Source organism: Antechinus flavipes, chromosome 3 (assembly GCF_016432865.1).
Source record: "Antechinus flavipes isolate AdamAnt ecotype Samford, QLD, Australia chromosome 3, AdamAnt_v2, whole genome shotgun sequence".
In the NCBI taxonomy this organism is placed as follows: Eukaryota; Metazoa; Chordata; class Mammalia; order Dasyuromorphia; family Dasyuridae; genus Antechinus; species Antechinus flavipes.
The window spans coordinates 28,049,694-28,063,899 of record NC_067400.1 but is presented as its reverse complement, the minus strand read 5'-3'; the positions used below and the strand labels follow the sequence as shown (position 1 = coordinate 28,063,899).

Genomic DNA, 14,206 nt, shown 5'->3' with positions numbered 1-14,206 from the left:
ATGGATAAAGACCTATATCCCTATAGCCTGAAGTCTAAGATATAAGACCCTTTATTTTAACATTAAGAGGGAATCATTATAACCTGAAGCAGAGTTACTGAATAGGACAATTACAGAAACTGGGTCAGGACATTAAAAGAGAATGGTGGCACAACACAAGCAAAAAAAGAATCACATGAAGTGATATGAAAGATGTTGCTAATTTTTCTTGGCTTCTCATCATTTAATAATGTATTTTGAGATTTTAAAACTTTTTCTGCCATCCTATCTCTCATTTCACTTTATCATCCACTTAACTCTTCAATGTTTTTGTAACTTGGCTTTTCACCTCTCAAAGGGCACCTCTTATTTGTAAAATTTTCGTAGTATTCATCCTATATGACCTTTCTGCAATATATGATATTGGTGACCAGTCTCCCTTCCTGAATATGGGTTTTCTGGCAATTATTCTAATTCACTGCTTTCTCTTGGTTATCCTCTCCTAGGTGATGGTTAGTATATTGTATCAACCTCATCCCCAGAATGAATTTCTCAAAAGTCTGTCCTATTCTTTCATTAAAAACCTCCAGTATTCTGATCCATTGCCAAGGGGATAATAATTAGACCATCCATAGAAATGCTGAGGGGAAACCCTACAGTAACTCTTGAAGTGAAACAGCAAACTAGGATTAACAACAATCCAATAGCTCTCATTGTTTTTCTACCTAAACACTAAACCTCTCAATGAGCCCAATATTGCATTAGCACTCTTGATACCTTAAAACCCAAATCATTCTGACTTTAAATGTATGGCCAACAACACCTCCAACCAATTGTGTTTAGGCTTTTTTGAAGGCTAAGGATGAGTCTAAAAAGCAACCTGTTCTGGTTAGAAACTCAAAGGGTCTTTCCCTACCAGATTTTTATCTTTGTGAAGGGAAATTGGGTCATCTTTTATCTCAATTCTTACCCAGTCTTCAGTCATTGAATGGGTGTGGCCTCAGACAAATTGAGATCTGGAACAGAGCTTAAGTTTCAGAAAGGTCAAGTTCACCCCCTACATTCTGGGCCATAACAGTGGTCTTGACCTTTGTCTTGCCATGAGACTTCAATTACCCTACCTAGAAAGGCTGACCTTGTGTAGCTCTGCCCCAATTCACATATAATTTAAGATATATCATCCTCCTGATGGCATTGGTCTTTTTTAAGAATGAAGAACAACTCTACTGATTGATATTGAAATTTGATATTGAAATTTCAAACCTCTCTCTTCCTAGATCTTTTTCCAAAGTACTGACTGCTTCTTCATCTTATTTCTGATAGATTTTTTTTCAACCCAGATATACAGTCTTTTACATTTACCCTCATTATATTTCACACAAGATTTGACCCACAATTCTAGCCTTTCGATGTTTTGTTTTGGTTTTTTGGGATCTTGCCAGTCAATACATTTATTTTGTCTCTTTTGTGAAATGGATAAACATTTTATCCAAACCTTTATCGAAGTAATAATTTTTAAAAATAGTTACAAAACATGTCAGTCAATAAATATTAAAGACTTACTATGTTGTCAGGTACCATACTAAGTGCTAGGGATAGAAAGACAAAAAGTCTCTGCTCTCATTCAATCTAATGGGGGAAATAACACACAAACAACTAGGCCCAAATTCCTGTTTCATTAGATTATCCCTTTTAGGATGCTGAAAGATCTTTTAATGACTGCTCTTTGGATAAAATATGTGTTTCAAAAGTTCTTTTCTGGAATCTTTTCTTTTCTTTCTTTCTCTCATCAATTCTCATGGATTTAATTGCCAAAATTATGCTGATGTACCTATAAAATGCTGTACCTCAAATGTACCTATATCCAATCCCTACTCTCTATTAGCTTCCTTCCAATCTCACTTCTCCAACAAAACATGTCTAAAATAGAACTTATTATCTTTGCCCCAAACCCTCCTCCCTTCTACCTTTCCTATTACTGTAAAGGGCCCTACCATCCTCCCAGTTCTTCAGGCTTACAACTTCAAGACCTCATTCCTAGATTACTGTAATAGCCTGCTGGTAGTTCTGCCTGCCTCAAGTTCCTTCCCACTTCAATATATCCTCCATTTGGCTGAATGATCAACAGTATCTCAGCTCTAAACATCTCTTTAGTTGCTAACTTTTCTGGATTTAGTATCTCCATCAGCAAAAAATACCGAAAGAAAACTTGATTGGAGACAAGATAGGGCAAATAAAAGATATCGTCGGGGGAAAGGCCAACATGTAAATAAATATACAAAGCTGGTTATACACATGGTAAACAGGAAATAATTAACAGAGGAAAGGCACAAGTAAGGCTGCAGGGGTCCTCAAACTATGGCCCGTGGGCCAGATGAAGCAGCTTTATCCCCTTCATCCAGGGCTATGAAGTTTCTTTATTTAAAGGCCCACAAAACAAAGTTTTTGTTTTTACTATAGTCCGACCCTCCAACAGTCTGAAGGACAGTGAATTGGCCCCTTATTTAAAAAGTTTGAGGACCCCTGGGTAAGGGAATAGTTAACAAGTAAAACAGACTTCCAACTTAAAAGGGATCAAATAAAGGAGGGATTTAAAAAGAAAGGAAAAAGAAAAGTTCAGGATTACAGGCTGGGTAAGAAGAGACCAGAGAAATGAGCAAGAGACTGCTTTTCAATAGACCTGAAGGCAAATTTGGCCTTAATAGCTCTGGGACCCTGGATAAGTCACTTAACTCTTAAGTTAATTTAACTCTTAACTAAGAAACACACTTGAAAAAACATAAAGATTCACAAAGACTTAAAATGAGAAGCTAGAATAGAATCTATTGTCATCTATCAATGAATCCAAATAAAAAGGATGCAGAAATCACATTAGATAAAACCCAAAGAGATAGAAAGGAAAACTATATTATGCTTAAATGCATCACAGAGAACAAAATAACACTTTTGTATGCATTGAACAGCATGATATCTAAATACTTAAGAGGAAAAGCAGAGGGGGAAAAGGGGAAAAATAGCAAAAAGCTGTATTAGCTGGGGGACCTCCACGCACCCCTTTCAAATCTAGGCAAACCTGCCAAAAAAAATTAAACCAGAAAGTGAAGGGCTTGAACAGAACTTAAAACAAACAAAAACAAACCCTTAAGACATGATAGATCTCTATCAAGAGTTTACCTATTTCTCAACTATGTATAATACCTTCAAATGTGACCATGTATCGAAATATAGAAACCTTTTTAAAAATATACAGAAAGATAAAATGTGTCATTTACTGATCACATAATACAGTAAACATTATATTCAAAAAAGGATCTTCAAAAAATCAAAACTTGATTACAGACTACATCACATTTTAAAGAAATTGGTTGTTCAAAGAACAAAATCACAGAAACAATAGAAAATGTCATCAAAGGAAATTACAAAAAGCAGGCAAATCAAAATCTGAGGGATAAGCGGGAAAAGTTATTGAAGTTTTCATCAACAAAAGAGATAACAATAAATCAATGAATTTGACATGTAACTAAGACAACTAGAAAAACATCAAATCAAAACTCTATAATTAAACTTTATCGAAGTGGAAGTTCAGAAAGTCAAAAGAGATCAGTAAAACTGAATGAAAGAATAAAAAAGGATTGAAAAAGAAAGAATTAATAAAACTAGGAGTTGATCTTTTCAGGGTAGGAGGGTGACATGGGGTGGTGGACTAATCTGATTTTAAACAAGAGGAAAGCAAAACTGTTAAAACCAAAAAATGAAAAGGAGAATTCATTACATTTGAAGAATTATTTGAATAAATTATCATAAACTATTTTGCCCAATTACATGTAACCCACGCCAAAAAACAAACAATTCCCCCCCCCAAAAAAAACTGGTTAACTTAGAGAAAATTAATATTTACAAAAATATAAAATATCCGAAAAAGAAATTGAACAAACCATAAATGAACTCTCAAAGGAAAAAAAAAGTTTCTAGTTCAGACAAATGAATTCTACCAAACATTAAAAGAACAATTCTAATATTATGTAAACTGAAAAAAATAGGAAAAGAAAGAACTCTCACCATCTCTGTAATACAAACATAGCACTGATACCAGGAAAAGACAGAGATAAAAGATTATATATAGACTAATGGCAATTTTTTTTTTTTTAAACATTACACAATACTGATGGAGGCTAAATGCAAACTGAAGCATACTCTTTTTTTTTTTTTTTCCGGGGGTGGGGGAAGGGAAGAGTCTCTTTTCTTTCACATGTCTAATTTAGAAATGTTTTTCATGAGTATACAAATGTATAACTTATACCAACTTGCTTGCCTTCTTAATGAAGGGGGTAGGGAGGAAGATAGGGAGAGAATTTGAAACTCAAAATTTATTAAAATGAATTAAAATTTTTATCTATAATTGTAAAATAATAAAATATTCAAGAAACTGAAATAAAACTCTACATGATTTTATCAAGAGATTCTAAAAGAGCTTTTTACAAAATCTAATGTTTAAAAGAAAAAAATTGAAGAAAACATCATAACACTTTTCCTTAATATAATATCTACCAAAACCCAAGCACAAGCACTATATGTAATGTAGAAAAGTTAAAGGCCTTTCTAATAGGATCAGGAATAAAGCAAGGGTACCCATTTTCAACACTGCTATAAGATATATTCTTCCAATTATGAATCGTGAGGGCAAATTTCAGTGATATTGATATCTACAAGGTCAAATTAGCCTCCCTGAATTAGATTATTCATTCTTTAAGCATTTATTTATAGACATGAGAGGATGAGTTTTAATATTATTGTCTTCTTTGAATTTCTTGGCATCTCTTTTGCTATTCTTCTTAAAATGAGCTCTCCTCAACAGCTTCTTACTAGGTGGAAATACAGAGGTTGTTTTCTCGCCCCATTTCTTTTCTTTTTCTTTTCTTTTTTTTTTCTTTCTAATCCCTTTGGATTAGATTTGCAAGACCGCAGGCAACATAGACTTTCCAAACCTGGCTAGGAAAACGTCACTTCAGGCCAGGATAATTCTTCTGTTTTAAGACATGGTATGGAAATCCAAATCCCCTAACACCATTTTCTTCTTGAAATCTGTTTCTCTTCTCAAGTCCTTGCCTTTAATAGATTAATTTATGCCCCTAAGATCTTTATTTTCTTGCTCAAGACTCAGTAATCTTTAGCAATGCAATGCTTTCTAGATTCCTTCTAGTAATATAATTACTGTTTATATGAATCATCAGAAGTAGTTAATAATAGAGATCTGGTTTTACAAGTTTTCTATGGTTCTCTGTTGCACCTGAACACATGCCTCAGGAAGACAACAGAGCTCTCTCCTGTCATGAGTACATCAATAAATAGCTGCCTCAAACGAGGTGCCAAATTTTATGTTTTATATACAGAGTGTCTCTCCTTTCTGAGCACATAACTACCTCCCCAAATTTAAATTATATCACATGGTCCGAACTATTGTACTAACTGATTCCTTTTCTTTGGTCTCTTCCCTCTCTAATCTCTCTTTCATGCAGGTACTAAATTTGCCTAAAGCACAGATGTGCCAAAATTACTTCCTCTGCCCTAAAAACTTAAGGATCTCCCTAGTGCCTGCCTCTAGAATAAAATATAAGTTTAAGATTAGCATTTAATGTCCTCCAAATCCAGATTCAATCTATCTTTCCATTTTGTTTCATATTTATACTAACTTTAATCCTTTTATGTATTTTATTTTTTATGCAAATTGAACTGTTCTTTAACTTAACAGTCATGCTGGTACACTTTCCATGCCTATAAGATATATTCCACTCTCCTCATTTGTGCCTCTTGAAATCTTTTTCTTTCTTCAAGAATCAAGTGATGTGCCACTTCCTCTGTGAAGAATTCACAGCTAAAGTTATTCCCCTACCTCTCCCCCCCCCCCCTTCTAAAATTTTCCTCAAACAGGTTGCTTAGAACTTCTTTCTGTCTTCATCACACTATAGAGGGACATCCTTCTGGATTCTCTCTTCTCTCTGGATTTGTCACAGTATTACTCTCTTGGTTCTCTTCCTTCCTGTCTGACAAATCCTTCTCAGATGCCTTTGATGGTTACCACTAGCCAGGGGTATCATCTAAAGCTTTACTCTGGGTCCTTTTATCTCTCTCTTTTTAAATTCTATTTCACTAGGTGATTTTGTCAATTTTCAGGGTTTCCAGCTCTAGATGCCTAAGCATTCCCCTGAGTTCCACTTCCATATGTCCAAATTGGCCATTTCCAAGTGGATGTTCTGTAAGGCACTCCTATCACCTCCTCCCCTAACTTTCCCATCTTCCAACTTTCCCTTTTTATATATATCAAGGACATCCTTCCAGTTATGCAACTTCATATCATTGTCACTCCTTGATTTCTTACTTGCATCCACATTAGGTCAAACCATGTAATTTTACCTTCATAACATCTCTATACTATACTCTTCTTTCCACATACAGTTACCAGTCTAGGTCAGGTCCTCTCCACCAAGATTACTGTATCAGTCTTCTAATTAGACCTTCTGTCTCAAATTTCTGGAGATTTTCTCCAGAAAATTCATTCATATGAATTTGTATGTGTCTCTATTTTTTGGTCTGGTTCCTTCTTTTAACTAAAGAAACTTAAAGATGAAGTACTTCCCAAAGCACTCAGGTGTCAAAGTAAATGAAGTAGATAATGACAATGAGCTTTAAAAATGGCTAAGATTCAACAAGCCATACCCAAGACATGCAGAATCAGCAGGGCCACTGATCCACTCCTAACAGCCGTTTGGAATTTTCTTTTACTTTGTTGCTATTACAAACTTCACCCGCTTTAGGAGACTTCCTTAAGTTCACAGATTTAGAACTGGAAGAGATCTTCCGAAGTCATTACACTCCATTTTGTGGATGAGGAAGCTGACTTGCTAAATGTTCTGTAAATAGTCAAAGAAGTGGGATTTGAACTCAGGTTCTCTGACTCCAGTATTAGCTCTACTGTACTAGGCTATTCCCTTCTCCACTCCTTTCTATCCTTATTTATCACAACCCAGGGGCCAGTTAATAGTGAGGTCTGCAATAGGGAAAGGCAGGGAAAACCAGATGAAGGACTTGAGGTTGAAAAAAGACATTAAGGAAATATATTTAGAAGAACTGCACATATTTAACCTATGTTGGATTACTTACTGTCTGGGGGGAGATTGGAGGGAAGAGAAGGAGGAAAAAATTTGGAACATAAAGGTTTTGCAAGGGTGAATGTTGAAAACTATCTTTGCATGTATTTTGAGCTACTGCTAAAAAATTTTTTTCAGACATCGGGCCTGAAAAGAAACACTTGAAGAGTGAGGACATATGACTCCTGTTCTTTATATTAGGGAAAGACTGTTGTGTGGATGCATAGAGCAGAATTAGATCTATGGGCACAAGTTAAAAAGTGTCAAACATCCATTAAACTGTATAATATGTTTAAAAAAAAAAAAAAGGTGAGTAACCTGAATGGAAGAAAGGAAGGCAGGAAGGATAACCTTGATGATCTCCCAGTCAGAAAAGCTCTATATAAGAATGCTTGCATACATATATCCAGTTAGCTCAACACATTGAAGGCTTATCATAACCAAAGAGTCCATTGGAAAACTCCCTAGAAAAGCTAAGTATAACTTATACAGCTAAGTAATTAAGTCCATTAGAGTGGCCAGGGGCCCTCAAACTTTTTAAATTGGGGGCCAGTTCACTGTCCCTTAGATTGTAGGAGGCCCGACTATAGTAAAAACAAAAACTTTGTTTTGTAGGCCTTTAAATGAAGAAACTTCATAGCCCTGGGTGAGGGGGAATAATTGTCCTTAGCTGCCACATCTGGCCCGCGGGCAGTAGTTTGAGGACCCTTGCTTAGACTATGAAAGGCTGGTACACAGTAAATGTTTAACAAACATGTTTTCTTTTTCATTAGAAACATCAACTGACACGGTGAATGTTTTATCATATTTCTCCTGTTTTTAATCATACAATCAAAGCCCTAATTGCCTATAGTGAGGATTATCATGATTAAGAATTACCTGTGCCTCTAGGCCACTGTGCCAGTTGCTGCCTTCACTATCAGATAATTTGGGGAAACTAGCCTGTGTCTGACATATGGTAGGCATTAACCAACTGCTCACTGACTAGGTTGTAGCCTTCATTTTGCCACTACCTGCTGCGTGACCAGAGCTGGTCCCATCATCACTCCCAGACCTGTAAAGTTAAGAATTTAAGACAAGGGAATACTTTTTAGTCCCTTCCTGTTCTTCAGGGGCAGGAAATATGGAGAAACTCCTCAAGCCGAGCCAAGGCACCTAGCAGCTGGAAGACGAGGAAAGGGAACCTTGCCACGTAGCAGCTCTGAGCCACCATGGAGTTCCTCAGCAAGCCAAAGGAAAAAAATGACTCACCTTTTTCCCTCCTCATGCTCCAGGCAATAAAGTTTTTGTGATTTTTGTTAGGTCTTCCCTGTTTTTTAAGAAGCTTTCTTGCCTCTTCAAAGAGCTTGTCTTCCCTGGGAGCCCCAGGAGGAGCACACATCAAAGGGGAAAGCAGAAAAGAAGCAGTTTCCAATCCAAGCTAGTACTGATCCAAGAAGGTGATCTGTCTTACTTAAAACACCACACTGCAAAACCTTCTTAGGAAGGAACCCAAACTCTTTCACTACGGAACCTGATTATCTTTCATGGATATCTAGCTGGGATGTCCTTAGTTCTGGACTGAATTTTAAGTCAGATTTTTTGTTAAAATGTTTTTCAAATAAAGAAAAGGGAATCTGCAAATTTAGATGTGTTAAAGACATAACTTTAGATCTTTACTTAGACTAATATTATGAAATTTTCAGTTCCCTCACTTTAGAATTAGAAAGAGCTACAAAAAATTAAAATGGTGAGTCCCCCAAAGGGAAAGGAAGAGTATGAGATGGCTCCAATACATCAATGAGGCATTGAATAAGAGAATTGAAAATAAGGCTGTCAAAAAGAAGCATGGTGGACAAGGGCTTATGGCTGACCTTGTGCTAGCCATCCATGGCCTATCAAAAGATACAAAGAAAGCCTATGGGGTAGACACAGATAGGAAAACTGAAGCAGGAAAAAAAGGCAGGGAATCAATTATGATCTATACAACAGCAAAGGATCAAGGTAAGGAAAATCCTTCTAGTTAAGGAAAGTAAATGTTCAGTCAGTTAAAAGATTTCAAACAAAGAGAAAATTTCTCTCAACAATCTAAGAAATTTTATTTTTACAAATGGCATATTAACAGTTAAAAGATTTCAAACAAAGAGAAAATTTCTCTTGACGATCTAAGAAATTATTTTTACAAATGGCATATTAAAGTATAAAAATATATGAGAAAAATGACCTAACTCTACTCACACCAAATCTCTTTAACAAGAACCAAGCACTCACTTTTTTCTGAAAGTCTGAGAACAAATAGTTAATAAAGTAAGTTATGAATAGCAGTTATAATATTAAATATGAATACATTTTTGTAGAAGACAGTTCAATTCTGATCGTGATTTAAATATTTGTGGTTTTAAACAAATCTACTGCCAATATAAATTGTTATAACTGAAGCTATTCACAATACTCTAATTTGAAGTGAAAGGGCAAAGGAAACTGACCTGAAAAAAACTTAAGCTAGTGCACAGGATGTTTCAAAAGAATAGAAGAGTTAAGAAAATTCAGTTACTGTTCTGCACTTGCCACTAATTAACTTATCTTTCTAGGCCTTAGCTTAAAAATCAGTACTTTCCCAATAAATAGTGAACAAGCAGTCCCCCAAAAAAAGAGGCAAAAAAGGGAAGAAATGCAAGTTATTAACAATCATAAGGGAAAAAAAGTTCCAAATTATTACTGGCAAGAGAAATGCAAAAGGACAATGACAATTGTTGGAAGAACTGTGGGAAGACAGGTTGCTGTATTTGTGAAGTGGTCTATTCTGGAAAGCAATTTGGAATTATACCTGAGTCATTAAATTGTACATTTCCTTTGACCTAGCAATAAAATTACTGGGTTTATATCCCCAAAGAGATCAAAGAGGGAGGAAGAGGATTTGTACTTGCAGAAATATTCATAGCAATATTTTTTGTTACAACAAAGAACTGGGGATGACTTAAGTGCAGATCCACTGAGGAATGATTGAACAAATAATGGTAAATGTAAGTAATGGAAATTACCGAAACATAAAAAAAATGATGAAAGGGACAAGCTAAGAGAAACCTAAGAAGAATGTATGAATGGATGCAAATTAAGAAAGAAGAACCACAACAATTTACAACCCGGAAAGACTTAAAACAAATACTGATGCAATGACCAATTAGAACTCGAGAAGACCAATGATGAATCATGTTTTCAATCTTTTGGAGGGAGGGTGACAGACCATAGTTACAGAATGAAACAAACATTTTCAGACATGACAAACACAACACTAATCTGTTTTGCTTGACTCTACTGTTTTGAGGAAAAGCTTTTATTGAAGGGTCACAGGGAATGAGAAGTGATATTGATGCAAAAAAGGAAAAAGAAAGGGATATCAACAAAATATGTCAAAAACAGAAAAGATAGCAGAGAAATAAAAAAAGGTAATGTTGATACTTATAATACTTATGATAATGTTGACAAACTTTTAAAAACCAAATTGCACATGGTAGTTTTTCAGTTTAAAAGACAATCCTCTTTTTCTCTGTCTCTGTATATGGAAATGTTCATGTTTGTTAATGACTGTCAAGTTCATAAAGAAAAAAGATAAAATCAGAAAAACCAGCCTCTAACACATACTGGATATGTGACTTAAGACAAATCATTTAATCTCACAGTTCAGTGCCATGGCAGCTCTTTAAGACTAAAAAATTCCAAAACATTGCCAGTCTTCTAAGAGGGAATTTCCTTCTCTGGAATGTTCCACACAAATGAAATTATAGGTCCAGACCAAGTAATAATAATGATAATGGTAACAACACCACCTGACATTTTTATGTGGTGCTTTTAATGTTGCAAAGAGTGTTATAAACATTGCCTTATTAGAGACTTATAATTACCCTATGAGGTAGGTAACAAAGGCATGATCACCACTGTTTCACAGATGAAGAAATAAAAGATGCATAGGTAGAGCACTGATGTGAATTTTTCACTATCAAGAAGCTACTGAAGTGTCAAAGGGGGGAAAGGGAATGAAAATCAGGCCTCCTGCTGCCTAAAGACAACTCTTTCAATGTGGGGCAGGAAAGATAAATGACAATTCCAATTTACTTAATCAAAATCTACTGGTCATACACCTACCATATGCAGGGCACGGTGGTTCCAATTCTAAAATTGCTAACACCACAACCACTATGGTCCCGTGAGCCCATTATGTACAAAGGCAGTCATACTTCAAGGTGATCTTACGAATCTGGAAAATTGAGCTAATTCTCACAGGAATGGAGCTTAGATGAACAGGATCTTTAAGCTAGGAAAATATCTTAAAAGATAATTGATCCCAACTTCATTTTACAGATGACACAAATTCAACTGGAGAAAACTTTTAGGAGAGCTACCAATTTAATGTATGTCTTTTCATTTGCCAGTACGACACATCCACTTGTAAACCACTGCTTGTCTACACATTTACTTGTAGAAAAGCATGAGGAAAAGTGGGTATAAATCTAAACGCCTACATCACACCTGTGTTAACACCTGTTTTAAATTTAATAGTTTACTTCACTGTGTGATGTTAGATTCTTTATGCTTAAAAAAGAAAAAACACTTAACTAGACTAACAAAAAAGCACAATTTATAACCATACTCAACCAAATTTACTTAAAAGGAAGACTTTTATATAAGAATGTAATTATTAAATGGCCAGAGTTCAGAGAACCGAATAAACTCTTATAACTAAAGTTCTGTAAGAATGATCATAACTCATTTGGTCAACTATTTTTAAAAGAACTGGAATTAGGAAATATTAAGAGCTACTACAGAAAAATTGTAAAAACTAATTTTGCTTATTTAAAGAGCACAAAACAACAGCTCTGAGCAGCCATAGCTCAGTATCCCCGATGTGTGTATTTCACACCAAAGTAATTTAAACATGAATTTTAAAAGTTGTGCTGCTTTTCTCTTTTACCAAAAATAACAAAAAGAAACTCAAAACAAGACACGCAGATCATAAGTTTCTGACAAGTGTCACCTTACTACTGAGAAAAATATAGGCAGAAATGTATCCTAAAGAACACTACCTTAAATAAAAATTTTGTGACAAAACTAAAATATAAACACACTTTATTGAGCCCTATTGTAACTTTGTTAAGATTTCTACTTTCCAAATATTTCATATCTATCTAGATATATCTCTCAGTCCTTCTCTCCTCTGCTACTGCCATATGCCTAGACTACTATAATAGAGGGCTGGATAATCTCCCAGCTTCAATTCACCCGACTCCTGTCTATCTTCAACTCAAAAGTCAAATTCATCTTCCTTCACCCCCAACATGTGTATGTTTATTACAACACACATAAACACACAAACACACCCTTCTATACTATGGATCGGTCCTACTTTTCAGCCTTCTCACACCTTCTTCCTCTCCACCTACTCTATCACCTAGTGACACCTCCTCTTTGTTCCTCACAAAAAACTGTCTCCAACATTTTCACTCTGACCCTCATTTAGGAAATTCTGTCCATCTCTAGACTTTTTTCAAGTCTCATTTTTTGCAAGAAATCTTTCTCATTTTCAATGGGCAACACCTTTTTTTTTTTTTTTTTTTTTTAGTGACTTAAAAAAACCCCAAGTTTTAAAGTCAATTCTAGTTCATAATGTACATTACATAATATATTATGTACATTTCATTTTTATGACAAGATGCGAGGTTAGGGCAATGAAACTGTAACAAACTTCAAGCAGGAAAAAGACACTGAAATACAAAATTAAGTCAAGATGGAGTAAATAAGAGCAACAAGGAAAAAATTCTGGAACACAAATTTTCTGTGACTTAATCTTATCTATTTCTGCCACACGTATGTATGCGCTCTATTAATTGGTGGTTTTAGCAGCACGTATTACCCACCAGTTGCTATCCTTGGCACAGTAAACCTCCCCACCTCCCCCCCAATTAATCAGGTTACAGAATAGTACACGGACCTTCAGAGAGAGGGAGGCAGAGCCCAAGACTAGAGGGGCAGAGGGAGGCGATGCGGAGGAAACGCCGTCCCGTGAAATACCCACATCGGGGATACTGACAGACCTTGAGGGGAGGAACACAACACTGGTACCGAGGCGTGTTCATGGAGCCCTCTCTGGTGCATCACATTCTGGGAGCGGGGGCAGCGGTGGTCCGAGGGAGGGCCTGAGAGCACGGGCAGGTCTGGGAGGCCCCCACGAGCTAAGCCCGGTCCGTGCAGGCTGGAGGCACCGAGGGCCGGACCCTCGCAGCTGGGACCCCCGGCAGGTGGCGGCCCCGCAGGGTCTGCAGCCGGCCCGAACACAGTAGGCGCTTTTCATTGTTGTGGGGGCCACGCAACCATTGACAGGCGGCGCAGCCCGCCGAGGAGGAGGGGGCCTGCAGCCCCGCCCCCGCCCCCCATGGCGCCCCCCTCCCAGCACAGCCACACGTATCCGAAGCACGCAGGGCCGCCCGGGCCCCCCCATACACATCACACCCTCGACCCCCTTAGCGCACACACACCACACGCCCCCCCCAACACACCAGAGCCGTCACCCGCCCCCCCCAACCCAAGCCGCAGCCCGCTCCGGTCCTCCAGCCTGCCCCGGCGCCGGCCCCCTCCTGCTCCTCATCCCCCCGAGCTCCCGATACACCCGCGCCAGGCCGCGGCCCCCGCTCCGGCCCCAGGCTCGGCCTCACTACCTGGATCCGCTTCTTGTGCCTCCTGCGCTCCGCCATGTTCGCCGCTCCTCCGGCTCCCTCTGACGTGGAGAGAGAAAAGCAGGGGGCGGGGAGAATCCGCAGGTCTCGCGAGAGTTCGGCTCTTCCGAGAGCCTTGTTATGTAACCCGGGAGCCGGGAAGTGGGGGAGGGGAAAAGGAGAGGAGGCGGGAGCAGGCGCCTGCGGGACCCGAGATGCTGGGTGGTTTCCCCGGTCTCCCTCTCACACTAGCGAGCTGACAGACGCCTCTGAGGCCACCCTTTTACAGATAAGGAAACTAAGGCCCAAGGAGGCAAGGGCTTGTGGCCAAGCCGAAATATGAACCAGAGTCTCTGCCTCAAAAATCCGGCCCCTGCTCCCTGTGTCCGTTATCTC

General features: G+C 37.8%; 1 protein-coding gene across 2 annotated transcripts in view; it reads right to left on the bottom strand.

The window, feature by feature from the left end:
* SEC62 (SEC62 homolog, preprotein translocation factor) overlaps positions 1-13,930 on the bottom strand; it is a 36,846-nt gene extending 22,916 nt beyond the window's left edge. The window contains exon 1 of one of the 2 annotated variants that reach the window (XM_051983169.1): positions 13,814-13,930. In XM_051983169.1, the coding sequence (XP_051839129.1) occupies positions 13,814-13,849 (36 nt within the window). In that variant the 5' untranslated portion in view covers positions 13,850-13,930. Of the gene's footprint in view, positions 1-13,192; positions 13,436-13,813 lie in introns of those variants that run through there. The other variant, XM_051983168.1, reaches the window with a different exon arrangement.
* Positions 13,931-14,206: the final 276 nt, after the last annotated feature.